The sequence below is a fragment of the Botryllus schlosseri genome, chromosome 1, assembly GCF_051294905.1.
Source record: "Botryllus schlosseri isolate E-star chromosome 1, Bs_hap1, whole genome shotgun sequence".
In the NCBI taxonomy this organism is placed as follows: Eukaryota; Metazoa; Chordata; class Ascidiacea; order Stolidobranchia; family Styelidae; genus Botryllus; species Botryllus schlosseri.
This window is the reverse complement of record NC_137236.1, coordinates 7,828,478-7,848,592: the sequence shown is the minus strand read 5'-3', so window position 1 is coordinate 7,848,592 and position 20,115 is coordinate 7,828,478. Positions and strand designations below refer to the sequence as shown.

The window sequence follows — 20,115 nt, the reverse complement described above, 5'->3', positions numbered from 1 at the left end:
GTTGACAAGTCTGGCCGTTCGGCCACTACTGAATCCTCGCTATCCGGTACATTAACATAGATAACATTTGCTGTGCAGTTTGCTACGTGCTAAATATATCTTTACCTAAAGGTTAGAGAGTTAACGCATCCCTGTTTGAGACCTCGATCTGAGTTCTCTATGTAAACCCACACGATTATACTCAGCACAGGTTTATTGGAGAACATGGTACAATTTCCCGCATCCGAACGAATTCAGCAGACTGCCCCTCCCCAGCCCCGTCGGTCATTCCGATATCATGCAATCAGTCACATTCGTCGGAGCGATTGGACACGTTCATCTCATCAGGACAGCCGTTCGGGCTCTGATGTTTATAGTACACGAGTACGATGACGATCGCCATCACCAGCACGATACACAAACATCCCGGCTTGACGCATGCACACAAGCCGCCTTCCGTTTCCGTGTCGGTCGAATGAGGACTAGCATTGTCCCCACCTAAGACAGACACTCCAAAGTCAAAAATGGTCCGGGAATAAGAGTCACGTGGTCAAAGTAATAGCTAAGTCAGTGTTTTAGCTAAAGTTGTAGAAATAACGCCGTCTCTTTCTACTCAATTACATGTGTATCTACCAATCTCTAAGACACGTCATGCAGGTAATCTACCCAAGTGAATAGGCCTACTTCAGAAATTAGATTAGGTCACGGCCTCGTATGCGTTGAGCCGGGACTTGGAGTATTCAGAGGTGGATACTAGCGATGGTCTGAACCTCTGAAAGGATCAGGTTTGTGCGAATGCGAACCGTTTTGAAAGGTTCTGTGTGAACGCGAATGTTAACATATGACGTCACGTGACGTGTATACCTAATTCCTGTCCTACATTTCAGTAAAGGGACATGAACATTTACACGCTAGCGACAACTCGGGCTACATTATGCCGCAACGCTGAAGTACATGCTGACTTGCAAGGGATTACAAGCTCGCGCATTAACGGTCTCGGCCAGACCGAACAATAATCTGCGTGTGACTATTGACTACATTGATATTGAGCAGAGTGTAAAACGAGTTTCTATACTTTCTATACTTTGTTACCCTATCAACAAGTTGTACAGTAGCCAACACTAATTTGGTTTTTATGATACAATACACATATCAAAACAATATGGAACAGCTGCTCCTGATAGATCTTTCACATTAGACACGATGCAGGCCTATTCTTCGATTTCATTGATTGGTTTGATAAGCATCATTCTCCTAGTTACCTAGTACCTTCATGTAGCGTGTATCGCTCGTGATGTTATGTGATTGCGGGTCAAGCTCACAGCAGTGAGTCACTGAATATTCACAATCGGGAAGCTGGATATTTCGAGCTAACTTTTTGCAACCAATCAAGTAAAATGTTTGAGAGTGGCAAGGTGTATAATCGTTTACTGTCGATTTGTTCATGCTGCCCACACCACGCCCCGAGTGGCTCGAAGTTGAAATGCAAAGGATTTCAACCAAAGATGTTACAATGAAGTGAAAATTGTAATGTATTAAAAAGGTCAACAGCGCAGAGCCTACCAAGGTTCGTTTATGAACGCGAACCTCCAGATTTGCGATGTGCACACGCAGAACGCGAACGTGAACACGTTCACACCATTCCTAGTGGATACTTTGGAAACTCAGCCTATCTTTTACAAGTATCGCTTGATGTCCAATGACACTGCGTGAACGAATAATAAATGCACGATCTGTTACTCCCGGATTTAATGACAGTTTCTCTCATAAAAAGCGATGCGAACTCATCACAATATTACTTTCTATTTTCCAACTCGAAAGTGTTGTAAGTTACCGTCAGAGGTGGTCAAAGTAGCCAAGAAAGCTACTCAAGTAGAAGTAGAAGAAGTGACAAAAAATCTACTCAAGTACGAGTAGAAGTACTTCTTCCATAAGCAACCTGAAACTACTTGAAGTAGAGCTAGAATTGACTGACTTTAAATCTACTCAAGTAAGTAGTATTGAAAACTACTCTTAATTCGTTTGCATGAGCTGTCAAAAGCAGCAAATTGAGCTATGCGGATAGTACGGAGAGCTTGATTCGTATTGATGCATCCCAGGAGGTATCAATTTTCGACAGAATAAGCATTCTTTCGCATCATGGGATGAAAATTATATTGATATGAAAATGCTATACTACCCCTTTGTTGCTAAAAGACTCCGTTTTAGATAATATCATGGCATGGCGCCCTGGCCCATATTATATTGCCCCAAGTTTAGGCGAAGAGCAATACGGAGACGTTTTATGGGATGCGGTTTCAACACTTTGCGCTATTAGTATACGTTGATAACAAATATTGTGGATTGGTAAATTTATATTAGAGGTAGCATTATTTTCGGAAAATAGTGGCATTACTATACTTTCTTTTATGCTTCAGCATGCATGTTCTGCAGACAGAAGAACTGAAAGTCATTAGAACTCGAAATATGATACTCGAAATCGTAAGTGAAATACAAATAACTCTTCTAAAATGCGGAAAATAAATTTCATGTCTTCTTTCAGGTATAACGTTCAAAAATGCCAAATTTTCCGGATTAGCAAGACACGTCATGGGCTGCTAGATTACGATATGATATTGTAATTGCTAGATTGCGAAATGGTTGTTTCAAACGTTATGGTGGGCCATATTTACTGTGATGAATATTTGATATGAGCGACAATGCGGTGTGAGCGGAACCAAGCAATCCGGTGCCTAAATTAGAGTCACTGATACTTTCGTGAAAACATATTTGTCACTCGATAACTACTGGACGCAAAGCCTAACAAAATTTCTGGGCTTTACTTGACTTTCATTAATAATAAATGTTGGGACTCCGTTAAAACAGCCCCGAAATTCCGCAGTCTATCTTTCGTACTTGAGGATTAAACTGCTTATACTTGACAAACTGAAAATAGCGAAAAGTAAGTAAGTAGATCACATAATATTACGAAGTAGAAGTAAAAGTAGAGAAAATTAATCCTACTTGAGGAAGTACAAGAAGTTGAGGAAAACTACACGAGTACTTCTAAAAAGTAGAAGCACTTCGTTACTGACCACCTCTGGTTACTGTTGCATATAAAGTGGAAGTATTCTAAACAACACTAGAATAGCGCGAAACAGCAACTAACTTGATATTGTTAATTTATTCGCTAAAAGCTTTCCAAGTGACTCTCATCACTAGCCAACGTCAGTGATAGGGTGAATCAAATTCGAAATGCAGGAACTATTTTGTCCGTACGACGTAATTATAGCAAAAAATTCACAACTAGTAGACGGGCAAGATAATTACGACACGCGGCCTCTACACTCTTGTAATATTTCATTTGTGTTCTGTGTTTTCTCCGGATATTTATAACCGAATATGTACTCGTTAACGTTTGTTTTGTATAGTTACTACCGTATCTTGCCTGTCTACTAGTTGTTTGTTTTTATGTTATTAGTTGGTACGTCGTACAGACAAAATAGTTCCTACAGCTCGAATTTGATTCACCTGATTACTGATGTTCGCTAGTGATGAGAGTCAGTCGTAGGTTTTTAGCGAATAAATTAACAACGTTTCGCGTTATTCTGAAGTTATTCTAAAGTTCTGTATCCCAAATGGCTTGTACAACCACTATAGAGTGCGTAATGCAAGTATTAGAAAGGAAGACCTACTTGACTACCCTGACAATGTTAGGAAGCACTCTGTTACCGACCATATTTTGAGTGTTAGAAGACTGATCAGGAATCAGTGATCGACATACGTTACGGAGTATAGTCTCTATGATTTTGTCTCTCGGCTGAAGAGACATACCCCCCTTCCCCATAAGCTTTATTGCTATGAATATTATACTCACTACGGCCCCTGGCCGGCGCAACGACATCGGTATTCCTCGACGATCCAGGTTTGCTTGCGTCTAGATCCCCCTGGCATGCCCCAGGCAGCTCCGCGAATCCAGAATCTTCCACATCATCCTCATATATAACTGACAGTCTCTCTGACAGGATAGAGCATTCATTAACATGGGGATAGCTCTATTTCATGGCAGCCAGAGCTCGTGCGCCCGCGTATCAAGTTCTTGGCACGGGAAATTAGATGCGCAGCTTTTATGATTCAGGCTTGTAGAATTCGTGGAAGCTTACTTGCATCGCAATACACGCTTAACGTGTCGCAAGCAGAGACACCAGAAGGCATGTGATAGGATGAGGAACCGATTACCGCGACGTAGGCGTACCTAGGAGGCGGATTTCGAGGAGGGGTTCGATGAAACAATACGAAATTAGAGGTTGATTTACGGTTATATTTACGGTTGGATTACAGGTATGATTGGAGGGGGAAAGACTCTTTCACCCTAGGTAGTGCGAATATTAATGGGACCCAAATTCACCTGGGACTACTTTTATGGCCCGCATTAATAGAATATTAGGATGATCTTTAAACCTCTTTACACAACATTTTGGGCATATAATTATGGTTTACGATATGGTATAAAAACAGAGAAGCGAGATATCGTATGAAGAGGATAACGATGTGCGAGTAGGACTCTGCAAGGACTGGTTATTGCAGACGCAACGATTTTTCAGTGGGAATGAACTTTCGCTCAGACTCTTTTCAATGCTACTACTAGTGACCAATGTGGACTCAAAGTGCGGTCATGCAAAGATTCCAAGGGCTGGTCAAGTTATTTGGATCCGAACAGAGTTTTATGCTTCGGATCAAGTATTCGAGTACGACTCGTAACTTCACACCGACAAGAATGAATTGAATACTTCAATATTTACCTTTCCCGGTACATCACATTACATATTATTGGGTAGCCTACTTTATCGACTATACGTATTTAATTGCACTTGGTAACAATGCTGTGGGTCATATCCACGGACTTCCACGAAGGTGATAGAGCTAGTTTAGTTTTAACGGCTTCCGTGGTCGGCCAAGTATGGACACTGTAATAAACTCTTCGAGAAAATAGTCGTATAATTTCAGTACTCAAAAGATGGTCTCTCCCTACTCGACTCGTGATACTAGGTCCAGATTAGAGTATGCCTACTGGTATCGTTCATTATGTCAACCCGTACTTGTGACGCGTTAAGAATAGTATCAAGAAATTGAACCAGTGGCGCTATTCGTACCCCTACGTTTCGTCGGGAATAGTCCTGTTACCTCCCACGTCCAAGGCACGTCTTTTCTATCGTTGCCAGTTGTGACTGATCCACGTATCGCATTATTCGAGATATTTTCTGAAAGGAAAAAGTTTCACCTGACTGCGAAATCGGGGAATCACTCTACGTAATGACTGCAGCCACACTGGAAAACTTACCGGTGGCCATTATCGGCGCAAAAAAAGTGAATGTTCATTTATATGCATGTCAGTCAACATTGCCGAAAGGATATTTTATTTGCAAAATGTACCTCATTCCAAATACCCGTAAAACTACTTCAAGTAGACAAACAAGGTAGTGAAGTAGGTGGCTCCAAAACGAATGAATATACGGTTGGTGGGTCGTTTACTTTTTAGGCAGTCGGAGCACCAGTAGTAGCAATGGGAGTAGCGAAAAATGTTCCAAGTAAAAGTGAAAGTAAAAGTAAAGTGGAGTAAAATATAACCACTTGAGCAAGTAGTACAGTAGAAGGCTACAGGTAAGCAGACCTATGTGGGTACTCGTAAAAGGTAGAATACTCATTACTAACCACCGCGGGTAATCGAACCCATATCACCCAATACTGCGATACTCGAAATATCGAGTTGTCAGCACGTCGCGTGAACGCTTGCTACGACCAGAACCAAATTAGGATCCCACAAATGATTGTGGTCGTTTTATGGCAGGGACGGGAAACATACGGCTCGCGAAGGGATTTTGAACGCCTCGCAGAGTGTTTCTATCCTGAAAGTGAAACTATATAGCATGAAAGAATTGGCCAATTTTATGCGCCACAGACTGAATCCAAGTTTGCCAACCAGCGAAAGAAGGACATGAAACTACTTTCTCTGTACGGGTGTAGATCAGAGTTGGATCAATTGTAATTTGTAATTGTAATTCAATGTCATTAATTACATTTTTCAATGTAATTGTAATGTAATTGTAATTGAAGCATTTTTATTTTGTGTAATTGTAATTTGACAAAAAATTTGCTCAATTACAATTTCAATTACATTAAATTGCTATTGAGACCTGACAAGCAAAACATAAAACAATTGACTTCTAATGCATTCTCTTTAAATGTCGACAAGGAATTTGGTGGATCCATTCGCGGAAGCCCTTGACTGCGCCCTTGCGGGCGAAGTTTTTTTTTATTTTTACCGCTATGCTGGCCTCGGCTGCCATTGTATACAATTTTTAGATTACTAACCAACGGATGGATTCGCAACACGTGACTCACGATTGAATACGCCGAGAAGCGAACTGCTGAGCCAACTAAAAGCAGCAGAATTGATATTCCCATAGCTGGCGATCCAAGCGTCGAAATTTGATATGTATGGTCCTAATCGAAAGCTAGTGTCGCACTGATTCCACAATAAAAGTATATTTCCAGGCAATGGTACCATCCCAAAATAGTCGTGAAAGTCTGGGAATCGGCATTGTTCTGAACAATCGCTGGGCGTACTTGGTAATTGTTGTGGTCATGCTGCTGCAGCGCTCTCACTTTTCAGAACAGTCGGCCTTAAACGGCTATTTTGGAGCAGTTACATTGCCCTGACGAGATTTTATTTTGTATTTTCGGAATTAGTACATCAATAGCTTACGATAAAGACCAGATGCATCAAATTTGGACGCATGGATCGCCAGCTCTAGGACTACAAAGTTTGCTGCTTTTAGCCGGCTCTGCAGTATGTTTGTCGGTGCATTTATCCGTGACTCACATCTTGCGCATCTATCAGTGGGTTGGCAATATACAATACGATTTCATATCAAGATGCTGCATCGTTATTTCGTCTGGCTAACTAACCAGACCACTGGATATTATATAACGTCTTATCTGACAAAGCACGGTTTTGTTTTCACTCCTCATCCTAATTCCTACGTCCCTCGATAAAAATAATATTATTTCTTTTATTATATACTATAGACGCAAATCCAACACGTGCATATATTATAATACTTTTTCAACGACATACTGCACCCTATCCTTAATCCTAACCCTTAGGAAATTAGGTAAATAACATTTTACATTTCCAATTGCGTGAGTCATAATTACCGAGCATTCAAAACACGCTTATATTACGCCACAATGACATCTCACATAGCATACTATGTACGCACATAAACGCATTTATTACTACACAATCTGAACTAGACTTGAATTGTTGTTAAATACGACGCTACGGTTGTCAAGGAGCACCGTTGAATTTATGATTAATAAATTACATGTTCAACAGCAGCAATTGTAATTGTAATTGTAATGTAATTGAAGCATGCAAGGAGTAATTGTAATTGTAATTGTAATTTGATATTTTTAGCATGGAGTAATTGTAATTGTAATGTAATTAAAACATTCATGAAAGTAATTGTAATTGTAATTGTAAGTGAACTGAAATAATGTAATTGATCCAACTCTGGTGTAGATATATACTAAACATATATATTTTCGACCATGAACATTAACAAGACAAGACCCTGTACCAATATAACTGGTGTTCACATTCAGTCTTTTTAAGAGTTTCTACATGCGACAAGCAGGTAACTTTGAACGACTACAGATGTCTGATTGACTGATCTACTACTGTTAATAATTCATTAAATATTGTTTTTGGTCTCGGTGCTTCAAACTCAAAGTTTACATTATATATGCTTTATTCCTTGTATAGGCGGATAAATACGCTATCAGTATATATTCTGTAGGGATGGTGTGAACCCCTGAAAGGTTCAGGTTCGTGTGAACGCGAACCTTTTTTAAAGGTTCTATGTGAACACGAACGTGAACCTCATGACGTCACGTGACGTCATATTGCTAATTCCAACCCTATCTTTCAATGAAGTGATAGCCTATATTAATGTACACGATACCTCGCGACGACTTGGGCCACATAATGCAACAATTCTGTAGTACATATTGGTGTTTTAAACGTCGCTAAATGTATCAACTGAGGCAATCAAAGGATATAATGCTACCATAAAATCAATATCTTTCGTCGCTTTGCCAACAATTTCGACGAGGACTTACCAGGGAATATACGCTTATCCTTTATCGGCCTAGACCAGACCGGACAATGTATTCAGTGTCTGAGTATTGCTACATTGATATTGATCAGAGTGTAAAATGGGTTTCTATATTTGCTACCGATATTACCTCATTGAGAAGTTATACAACAGTAGCTAACTCCTCAATCGCACAGATTTGGTTTTAATGATACAGTAAAGATATGAAGTCCAGAGTGACCCCATACGCCTTCTCGAGTTTTTTCATCAGAAAACGATATCAATCTTATTGATTGGTTGAATAAGTATCCTTCGCTGACTACGTATTTCGCTCGTGATGTTGTGTGATTGCGGGTCAAACTCACAGCAGACAGTCACTAAATATTCACAAACGGAAAACTGAATAATTCGAGCAAACTTTTGTAACAAAGCAAGTAAAACATTTGAGATTGTCAAGGTGCATGCTCGTTTAGTGTTGATTTTGAATGCTGCCAGCGCCATGCATGGAGTTGCCCGCAGTTGAAATACAATAAATTGGAACCAATGATGTTAAAATGAAGTGAAAATTGCAATATATGAAAAAGGTTCACAGTGCAGAACCTACCAAGGTTCTGTTGTGAACGCGAACCTCTAAATTTCCGAGGTTCACACACAGAACGCGAACGTGAACCTCACGTTCACACCATCCCTAATATTCTGTAATCCGGCTCGCCAAGTAGGCTACTTCATTTTCGCATATCCTACCCGCAGACCCGAGAGGTTGGCCGACCCTGTTTTATGGTAATATTCTCAAATGCGGTTGAAAAATTACACCGAATACTAGAAACAACTCCCACTATAGTTTTGATCCGCTATAATTAGACCGTTTTGCTGCGCAAGCGCCTAGCAACACATAAATATATATAGGCCTACGTGAAATGAAACTTGTGTGCGAAAGTTGTTCAATCCAAATATATCATATTGGCCCAAAAGACAGTTTATTTCAACAAGTGTCACTACGCTTCGACACAAATAGCCTGGTTAAGCACCCTAAACTTAACATTCCATTCAAGGAGAGTCGGGTGATAGCACACAAGTTATCCATAGTCAAGAGAGAGTGCCATATTGTAGTGACATCGCAGATGTCAAATACATTAGATATCTTACTGCCATCGTCACACGGAGTGATGTCGCAAGTCTTGGAGCTTTGCCCGTGCTCTGCATTCGCCTGCATACGATCGCGAACAGATTGCGTTTCAGAGCTGATTGTAATATCATTAGCTCCCGCTTGACTCTCCATATCAACCACGGTGAGTTGACCTGCAAGGAAACGTTATTCTAAAACGAGCAACGAGACGATAAGTCTGAACCCACCATAAAAACAAAACTTCGGTATATACTGCCTTGATGCTTGATAATATATAAACAATATCACGTGACGGTGTAGCCACCTGCAAGAAAACATCATTCTTCCATAACTTTCATTCAGTGACGGCCATATCAGCGCAAACCCACCGAAGGAACACACTCCGGAATAACGGAGTTGCAAGCGTGCATGCTTCACAGTATGTAGCCTGCCAGACGAAGTGATGGGGTAATTACGATTAGACGAATAATAATTAACCACTGAAATGTACTAGCGACAATTGCTGTGATCCGATATATGGATAGATCACTTGTTCTCAGTCCTTTCTTCTACAGTGCGCAACTGCGCATGCATCAGATATTTTCAGTCTTGCAGTCTGGTGGGGTCCTGACAGATCCATAACCAGGCTACCCTATTGTGCAATTAATGCTGCAACGGATGTGCGGTGTATTTATCTTCTGAAATCTACAAGTATTCCCATTTCATTCTACCTCAGTGAAATAGGAGCTATGGCAGTGGTGGTTAAACTGCGGTGATTGATAATACTTAAAATATACACAAATAGCAGTGGTCCTCAAATTGCTACCTGATTACAAGTAAACTAGCGATTCCAAGACATACCCAGCTATTTGATGTAAATGCAATAAAGGTATGGACTGAAAATTGCTTAATTAGCTCCGTTAAAGCCGTGACAAGACTTCTCATAAGTTCTTCAAGCAATATCCAGAGACACGCGTTCAAATTACAACTCGAAACCCCTTGGATAACGCCGAACGACTAATGACGGTCCATGCCAAAGATATGATTTTTAAATCATAATATAGCCTACTGCCGCTGCATGGGTTATGTTGGCGGTTGCTACGACGATATCATCAAAAAATAATTGGAATCTTTTCTGCGATTTTGTCTAGCCTAAATTGTAGAATGTTGAATTAAAAGTGGACGGAATCTATTATCCCCATATCATGAGTCTACTTAGTGCAAGAATACATTGTCTCATTGGGTAGGCTACTCGGAACGGTATAAGCGCTGTGAAATACTGGTCATATTTGCAATCGTGTGCATTCGGCGGAGCTCCGGTTAGTTTTGTAAAGTCAGTGTCGTGTTGCCAATAATTTCAAGGCTAACGGATAATTTGCCGGCCTTATGATGTATCAGCAATGTATTGGTTACCACGATAGGGGAAACATCGGTGCCAAACAAGGTTACCAATGACCAGCGGTCGCGAACCTTCAAATTAGGTCGGTATCGGGACCGGGAAACAAGCGTGAAATCAATTGGTTCTTATACCATCCATAATGGATATCACCATCTGATCAAACGTTTCGTTCTTACACGCCTTTTGCGTGCAGAAATATGTTAAACATTCCATCGCAAATCATCCGCGCTCGATTGATAACGGCATCTTATTCGTTCTATGAACCATTCCAGCAGGTCATCGAGAAACGGCAACTCACTAAGCATCAAGCTGACTATGTTGACGGATAAACGGTTAAGAGACACAGAAATAGACATAGATACATTCACAATTATTCTTAGATATCTTATGTCGTACCGTACCGTACCCAGCGAGAAATATAGCACTATTTCTACTGCCAGAATCGAATCGTACCACGACAAACTCACCGCTTATGGAACAACTACGCAAACGCGAAGAGATCAATAGCCGAATCGGGGGAAAACTGAGATTGTGAGTGGTCAATACGAAACTGAAGTCTCATCCTATTGTTTTCGAGGTTAAGCATTCATAGTGTTTCGTTCATGGCCGTGGAGTCGCAGTTGGGAGTTCGATTTTCTCTTGGTGGAGTCGGAGTCGCAAATATCTTCTAACACCGTTTGATGTCGGACTTTTCTCCGACTGCGACTACCGTGAAATTGAGCCAAATGTTCTAAAATGCTACTAAATAGTGTCGTTGCAGTTAGAGAAATAATAAAGTTTGTCATGTAGGCGGACCTTCAAAAGCATAATTTGTTTTTGCGAGCATAATGTGGTAATGCATAATAGCGACATCTAATGCAATTGTTCTTTAAAATTCACTAACTTACTCTAATCTGCCAGCCTTCGGGCACCCCAAGCTTTCTCTGAGTTGTAAAAACACAATCTACCTAACTATACACACCTCTGACATTGTACTGAGATGCAATATGTTGTAGGTTTCTCGAGTCAATTGGTAAAATTTACGAAACATCAAATTTTGAACGGATTCAGAACTTCATGAGGCAACATTAGGTCTGGGAAACATGTTCGATTTGACTTGAAGTTCAAGCTGTTTGATTTGACCACATGCGAGCGACAAGTACGAGCTGACTCGTTAAACCGCGCAGTTTCCACGATCATTCGGTTTCAAAACGTTCATTTTGTACCGGACCGTAACTGCCGTACCCATCAAACCCCAGTTTGAGGTGGCCGAGCTTGAATGGATGCAAAAGTATTTCGTGAATTAAATCATACAGTATTTTTTTTTTGGAACGTTAGCCAAATTTTTTCAAATATTTTCCACGCATTGCACGATTTAGTGTCAATAAATGTATTGATTATTGGGTGGCCTTCACAAGAAATATGCACGATTTATGGAAATAGTCACTTTGGTGGCGCCATTACAGCGCCACGACGCACCATCCCATAATGAAGTTTAGGTTAACTTGGGACTTCGAAAAGTGCGCTAAAATATTCAGCAGCAGGAAAACCTTGTCCGGAAAGGAATGCCCTTTGTTGCCCGAAAACCTCGATATACAGATATATATGTTTAATGGTCTATAGGCGCCTAAGGGCTGGCGCCAAATCTCGCTGTTCTGGATACTACACAGGACGATGCCATCCGACAGAGAGAGTTATTTGCCAATGAAGAAATACCAATTGGGTGTCGTGTGCGTCTTTTAGTTTAGTACGCCTGAGCGGCATCAATATCTATTCACCATATAACAGACAGTATGGTACAAAATAATGACATGCAACGAAGCAATTATTCTGAAGCAATTATTCCAGAAGGCCCGTCCGAATACATTCAATTATTAATTACGTGCGCTAAATTTTCCAAGACGACACCTCAATAAGCTATACCTGAAATTCTAGTTTTACCAATATATATGCAATTAATAATATTATTGACCGATTCAGTCATGAATTATATATATACAATTTTCGCGCATGGCGCGATTGGGGTAGGCCTACATAACATCTCTGCCTATACACTAAGTTCAATAAACGTTTTCACAAGCACTAAAGAAAACATCCCTCCGGTTGCGATATCTGGGGGGCCAAGCCCCCATAAGTTTGGTTTATCACCATGAGTGATCTCAAGATCATCGTTTTCGTGGGGCCGGGCGAAGTGCTTCTTGGGTCTGTATTTTACGGATGGTCAGGTATAGCTGTTGCAATGCGTTTTCGTGCGGTAAGCACTTTCCCAAAACCCGATTTTCCAGTACGACAGCCAAGTAGAAGATAGCATTTCGTTTTACAGAAGTACTTGATGCTATGCAACACTAATTAGAAGCTGACTGTTCCATTACACGACCTGTTCGCAATTGAGTGGAGGCTAGAATATCGCAGTGTCGAAATTTACCTCGCATATGCTGCCTAACCCCAAAGTGAACACCACGCAAATACATCAGCACGTTGTTATTGAAAACATCAATATATCCGGTACATGGTTGATGGCGAATTCAAACTACCTGTTGACGAATACACGAAGCAAATGTTCACACTCGATACAATTGACGTCGGCATTATATGTCACACTAGATATACAATGTATATACGAGCACAAATCAACACAGACAACTGAGCACATTGTGTTGTTGTACAACGGCTCGTTACCCGCGCGATTTACACGGTATCAGCCACTTTCTGGGGTTGCGTTGAGCCAGCTTATCGCGTGGTCGATGTCGCCCGCCGCTGAGATCGAATCTTCGCCGGTATCTTTCAGATCGCGAGTGCCAACCAGGCAAAAAATGCGACCCCGACGATCGAAAGCCTCATACCCGCCTACTGCTCTGAGAAATGATAACCGACGCTTTCTGACTTTCGCATCGATCGGAGTGGATTCTGGAATACCGCCACGTAACACGACATGCGAGGTCAACGGGATTGCTGAAACAACGACATCATCGAAAACACACTCGTCTAGATCCACTGTTATAAGACTTTTTCCAACTGCGAAGGCCGACTCTTTCGTTTTAAATGCATGACGTGTTCCTTCAAAAGAATGTGAATACAACGTTGATTTCTGTTAAATATTTCTGTTATTGTTGGAAGCAATAAATAGGTCGCAAATCCAAATACACAAATACAAACTTTCACCAGGAGAGTTTCCCAGTATACTTAGATTCGCGAATGGGAATACCGTTTTTGCATCGAATTTTCATAAAAGAAACCTTACTTATATCTTAGTAGCGCAAGTGACTCTGGTCTATCGTAGTGCTAATAGGTTGTCAGAAAATGTGCTTGCCAGTAATCATGGTCAGTTCCATACAATATTGCCTGCATATCACTGTACACAACCAAAACACTGAAGATTGAAGTAGCGTTAATCAATCATAATACGCCAATGACAGTACATCTAGTCGAGGTCTACAGTAGGTTGAGAAACTTCATAGTGCCAGAAACAGAAACTCAAAGTATTTGTAGTGTGTGTTTGCATCCCTATGTTGAAGCCGTGGTTCTAAAACTTTTTTGACTCTTCGATTACTTCATCAAGCTCTAAATATCTTTATGTCCATGCATACAGGTTACTCCGTTTTCCTCTGTTGGAACTGGTCCGAAAACAACACTTGGTACCAGAGAGTTCCGCCCACTCGCTGGAACCTATGATATGGTGGGAGAATCGCCGAAATACACACGACGTCGTTTACAGGGCAAAAGACATTTGAATATATCGGGCATTCCAGCAACCGCATTCCTTTATTATCTGTGGCATTTACCATTGTGTACAGGGGAATTAACGTGAACACAATAATTTGAACTATATCCACTGATGAACGCAGCGGAATCTGAAAGGGGCACCGCGCTCTAAATATGATGCGGTATCAAGTTGAAGTTAAAATTCTGCAAAATATTTTGGCAGTTAGCCACTTTTATAAAATGCGCGATCACGCGCGATATCTGTAGTGTCCAGACTAGTGTTTATCGGCTATTAGCCCTTTACAAAATTGCTGTCCAATTTGTCACCACTGCTGCAGTTTCCCGGCGCGGCATCCATCTTATTATCCCATTTCTTCTAGGTATAATGTGGAAAACATATGCGTCACTCACATTGCTTCCACATGATTCAACGTGTTTTCCAGTGATATCACGGTGTACCACGGTGCATTTTTCAGAAATCTTTCGGCCGCAGTTCGGGTACGGTGGCTTTATGGATAACATTGCTGCTGCCCAAAATTCGCTAACAATTTTATCTCCAATTGTAGAATACATAGCACAGTGCCATTTCAATGTAAATTATCTTCTAGTAGTCACGTCTAAAATTTAGAAAAGTGTTCCTTAGCTTTATTGTGACTGACAGCCAGGGTTGTAACCAAGTAACGAGATTCCGAGTCACAGGTCAATCTCACTTTTATAGCTTTGACTCGATTCATTTTCAATTCACCCCCGAGTCAAGTCGGAGTCAAAGTCAGCTAGTAGAGGGTCGAGTTCGGGTCAGTGTTTTGACTCGAGTCCGAGTACAAGTCATTATGTTCACTACTCTGTTCTCAGTTCAATCCGGTTCAACTTACTTTTTCACCTCTGCTTGAGTGATAATTGATATAGAATGGCTCGCATTCGTATTATAGTAATTTTTCTCATTCCTAACAGTTTCTGGCCATATTTTCCAAGTATCAGGACTGATAGGAGAAATACCAATAATGTTGTAACTTCACTATTCTTCGAAGTTGCAATAAATTGTCTGTCTTGGCAATGCTAGTTTCGAGTCATACGACTTGGTTTGTGTCAGGCACAATGACTCGAGTACAAGTCGAGTCCATACAAAAATTGACTCTACTTGAGTCATTTTTCGCATTTGCAAAATAGACTCGAGAAATTACAACCCTACTGAAAGCCTATGTCTATATCAGTCAATGCTAAACTACTTTGAAGCTTTCCCGCCAAAACGGCAAACTAAATACTAAGTGCTATAATTGGGAAGATAAACTTACTATTCACAAAGGTAGCCTCAGTGTCAACTTTTTCATTCGAGCCTCCTTGTATGTCCTCCATCATCATGTCTAGTATCAGCTTATGCATCATCTTTGACAGTATCCCATTATCCACGTATGCATCATTAGCAATTTGATTACCCTCTGCAGCAAAGGCAAATTAATCAATTATCACTAGAGCGATTTTTTTATCGACAATAAAACCTCACGATTTTGACCTAAAAATCAAAGTTTTGACATTTTTTGACCTTTAAAATTTTAATTCAGACTAAATTTGACATAACGTATGCAAATTAGGTGTTTTCCCACATCAAGTTGAAATTGTATCACTTATCTTCATTTCTGGTTGGAACTTTATGTCCAGTAGTTACATTACGCATTATGGTAGAAATGATAAAATAATTTGTAATACAACGAAAGTAGTACAACTTTTCTATATTCTCGGATAGAAAGTGTCTGTCCTTACTAAGTAGCTTGCCAAGAATGGAGAAATAACGTTCAACAGCAGCAGTTGTTGGCTGACAACACTGGAGTTGTTCGTACACAGCTAGTGACAAACCATGTTGCTTCATTCAGGCAATGGTGTCTACAACACCATTTTTGATCTCGCGCTTCTTGATATAAGATCCATGTCATGCTTGGTTGGGTTGCTTCAGTTAGGATATTGCGATAAGCTGAGCCTAACACCATGTCAACCCATTTCTTTAATTTGATTGTTCACGATTCACATTGAGCAGACAATGAGCCGCCTACAACGGTAGGCCTATAAAGTAGGCTACTGTATAATATCAAATGATAAGTTCGCCGACAGTACAAAATCTACGATACAAACGAAATGCAGGTTGCAAAAATGTTTCAACTTTGTAAACAATTTTGACTTTTTTTTTGACATCTCAAAAAAATCGCCCTAATTATCATTTGCCGATGGGGTCGCTATTGTCATTTTGTGGGCACATGCGGAATATTAAGCTACCAGTTACCATTGGGGATAGAGAAAATCTTGTACAAGAATGATTAGATTCTGAATATATTAATTAGTCTATGAGTCGCGTCTCACTGATTATGAAGTCATAACAGTATGAAAGATGTGGAAAATTCACACATATACCCTTCACGCTACCACAAATGATATACGGCCAGTTCTGTCGAAAATTTAGGGCAAGTTATAAGTGAGGATGGATCTTCGGCTGGACCAATTGTTATTAGTCACTTTGTTACATGCTGTAATTTATTGACCGACCATCAGGATTGTCGGTTAGAGGGAGGAGCACAGGATTCCGAGTGAATTGCATAGGGCGCCACTATAATAAAATCGAAAAACAAAGTGACAGTTAATTGTGCGCAGCGCGAAGAAAATTTCGAGATTAATCAAAATATCTCAAGACATCGGGATTCAATTCGTAAATTCAAATCGCATGTCGACTGTAGCCAACACATACTAATTGAGTTAGGTGTTTACATCCGCCCAATTTCCATTGTACGGCCTGGGGTTGGCCACCTGTGCTGTATACTGTCACTAGCTATGGCACCACAACAGAATGTGGAAAATCCTAAAATTTCCAAGGGTATTTCTCGCTACCAGGAATAACCCAATGCCAATCATCTATCACGTTTAATATAATTTTGATATTTAGCATGTACCATTGTATGGGACAATAACTTACTACTCAAACCGGTTGCATCAGCGACATATTTGACCGTTGCGTATTTTTGTTCGTCATCCATCTTCTTCCCCAGTATCAACTCATTGCCGTATGAATTATCAGTCAATTGATAACCCTCTGCAACAAATAATCAAATAGTTGCCACTCATTGCCACCGGGGTTCGCCACTGTCATTTTGCGGGCAGGCACCGAACATTCAGCTACCGGTTATCATTACGGCTATCATATGGTTCTTAACCTTCTGCAGGGCACCTTTTCAAAAACTGCCTACGTCTGGCGCCGCCTCCCTATATTTTAAGGACGATAGTAAAACAAGGGTAAGAGTTCGAAGTCAGGTCAGTATTTGTGGGTTGGGACTTCACTATTGAAAAAAGCTCGAATCGCGCCCGACGACCACTCGACTAATTATTGCTATATTATTGGCATGTGCTATATTCAGAATATTATCAAGGTTGTTATAACCAAGGCTTTAGCGCCGGAGCCCCGGAGCCGTGCGTGCATTTTCAGCGGATCAGGAGCTGGAGCCGGAATTGTACATGAAATTCAAGTGGAGCTGGGTCCGGAGCTTGAGCCGGCTGTGTGAACAGTAGCTCAGATGTATTCCATAGGACGCTATGAGTTTACTGATGGCCGAATTCACATAATTTTACGATAATCACTCACAAAATTAAGAATTGTTGTCTCGTGGGCACCGTCTTTTCTAACTAACCAATACCATGTCCATACATAGGCGCGGAAAAGGCTGGATTTTCCGCGCTTACTCCGTAATTACTGTATTATAGGTAGGCTTTACCCTCAATTTCGTCATCAGCAGCACACCGATGGTCAATTGTGAGGTAAATATCGTACATTCTTTAGGGCCCACTAAAATATCTTAAAATGACGTATGCCACATATTCTGTCAATATGATGTCACACTAGCAAAGCTTTGCCTATCGACCATAAGCAGGGCATGGTATGGTATGGTATGGAACGAGAATTTTCCATACTACATACTTGCCTTACTCTCTCCATACCATACTTGCAATTTTCCATACCATACCAACATTGTTCCATACCATACTTGATACATATTCCATACTTTCAAATACTTCAATATCATAAGTAGAGTACCTTTTCTAGCACCTATATTATTGATATTTCGGATGTCGTTATTGCTCAAACTAGCCATGATGCGAATTTAACTCCTGGTAATAGTTTTACAGAGTCTGTTTTGGTGAGGTTTAGTTTACAGTGGTGAGATGCCGTGTACCTCTACTCGACAGCTTCCCCGAGCAAAATGAGATAGTCAGCAGATTGTTATCTAGGAATGTCCACAATAGGGACTGGCAACATACGGCCCGCAACGAGATTTCGTCCGGTCCGCGACCAGTTTCCCATCTTACATGATCATGTGGCCCGCGGCCCCAATCAGCCGATATTCCTCACTATAGTTGCCTAAACATCAAATTTTAGTGACTGCATGTTATTATATAGGTCTGGGCACTGCGCGAGAGTGGAGCTTACGGGCTTGGCGGGCCGGATTGCTGAATCGAATTCTCCCATTTATTCACATATACAAGTAATAAATGAATGTATTTTACTCGTATTTAATGAATGTATTTTAAACGACAGCAATGTCACTTAATAATCGTTGGCTTGTATTTTTCATCTGAACAAGTCACACACAATGTACAATGCGATTAGACACAATGCGATGTAATGAACAGATATGAGGATATCGAACAACACGCAGTTGTATTCCTTTAAGACTGACATCCACCTCGGCCTATAGAGTGTCCGATGTATCAGTTCTTTTCCGGTGTTGATATTTTTTTAGAAGCCACGGCCCTTTATAGTTCTTTCCATTCCTTGCGAGTGCTTTCTTTCGTCGGGCCTTTTTTCTGATTTTTTTTACCGCCGTAAGAATGGCGACGGAAGAGGAGCACAGATGAACCTCCGACTGGAATCGAACCGGGCGCCGCCCGATTCGTAGGCGCTTATCGTTACCGCTACGCTAACTCCCCCGCCACTTCAAACCCATTTCTCGCCGATAATGACGAAGACAATGCGGATTTGAGAATAGCATTGTCATACAGGCGCCGCCATGTCCGTTTCTATAATCAACACACGGTGCAATCCTCAACTAGGATTTTAAGGCGTTTGATAAGCCCGGTACCTCAAATTTACCAAGATATCAATTCATTAGGGTTGAGTAGATGAGTAGATCTCGATATTGAATTCATGCCCGCGTCCTATACGAAATTTGAAAAGTGGCCCGCGACCCGTTTTGAGTTGGCGACCCCTGGCTTAAGCGGTGTCTTACAAAAGCCTAGAAGTGTGACGTGCTACAAGTCGGCGGTTACGGAATCAAAAATAACAAATATCAGCCTGATGTAAACGACCATTCTAGTCGACAAACGCCAGGATTACCACAAACGATACTAGGGTTGAGTACATCGTAAATGCCGATGATGCAAGTCTTCTCGCTTCTAGGAACTTATGCGTAAGCTCCACTTTCGCACGCTGCGCATACACGCATATAATAACATACAGTCACTAAAATTTGACGTGGTAAGCAAGTAGTGGGGAATCTACGCAGACTGGGGCCGAGGGTCACATTATCATGTAAGACAGAAAACTGTCCGCGGGCCGGACAAAATCCCTTCGCGGGCCGGATACGGCCCGCGGGTCGTATGTTGCCCGCCCCTGTGATAGACTATGCTATGGAGACTACGTGTCTAGACTATCGGATCAACATTACTGTTGTCATTATTACATCACAAAATCATATCATTCCAAGTGCTCGTAAAACCGTTGCACAAGCGTGTATTTGAAACTACACAGCGTTCAATAGTTCACGTTCACACAAGTGATC

At 41.0% G+C, this 20,115-nt stretch overlaps 2 protein-coding genes and 1 long non-coding RNA gene across 7 annotated transcripts in view; 1 reads left to right on the top strand and 2 right to left on the bottom strand.

Annotated features, from left to right (window-relative positions):
• LOC145433631 (uncharacterized) overlaps positions 1-20,115 on the top strand; it is a 222,440-nt gene that overhangs the window by 84,112 nt on the left and 118,213 nt on the right. The gene's annotated exons all lie outside the window — the stretch shown is intronic.
• Positions 176-9,677, bottom strand: LOC145437118 (uncharacterized). The gene is made up of 6 exons (XM_080314286.1): positions 9,612-9,677; positions 9,471-9,547; positions 9,264-9,416; positions 5,112-5,219; positions 3,836-3,976; positions 176-477 (listed from the first exon to the last, which is right to left on the bottom strand). The coding sequence occupies exons 3-6, from the start codon at positions 9,394-9,396 to the stop codon at positions 284-286; spliced, it is 576 nt and encodes a 191-aa protein (XP_080170412.1). The 5' UTR covers positions 9,397-9,416; positions 9,471-9,547; positions 9,612-9,677; the 3' UTR covers positions 176-283.
• The window catches only part of LOC145440481 (uncharacterized), a 30,977-nt gene continuing 23,928 nt past the window's right edge, over positions 13,067-20,115 (bottom strand). For all 5 annotated transcript variants that reach the window (XM_080318102.1, XM_080318117.1, XM_080318126.1 and 2 more), the window contains 3 exons: positions 17,259-17,375; positions 15,595-15,738; positions 13,067-13,657 (listed from right to left, as the gene is read on the bottom strand). In XM_080318102.1, the coding sequence (XP_080174228.1) occupies positions 13,299-13,657; positions 15,595-15,738; positions 17,259-17,375 (620 nt within the window). In that variant the 3' untranslated portion in view covers positions 13,067-13,298. The remainder of the gene's footprint in view (positions 13,658-15,594; positions 15,739-17,258; positions 17,376-20,115) is intronic.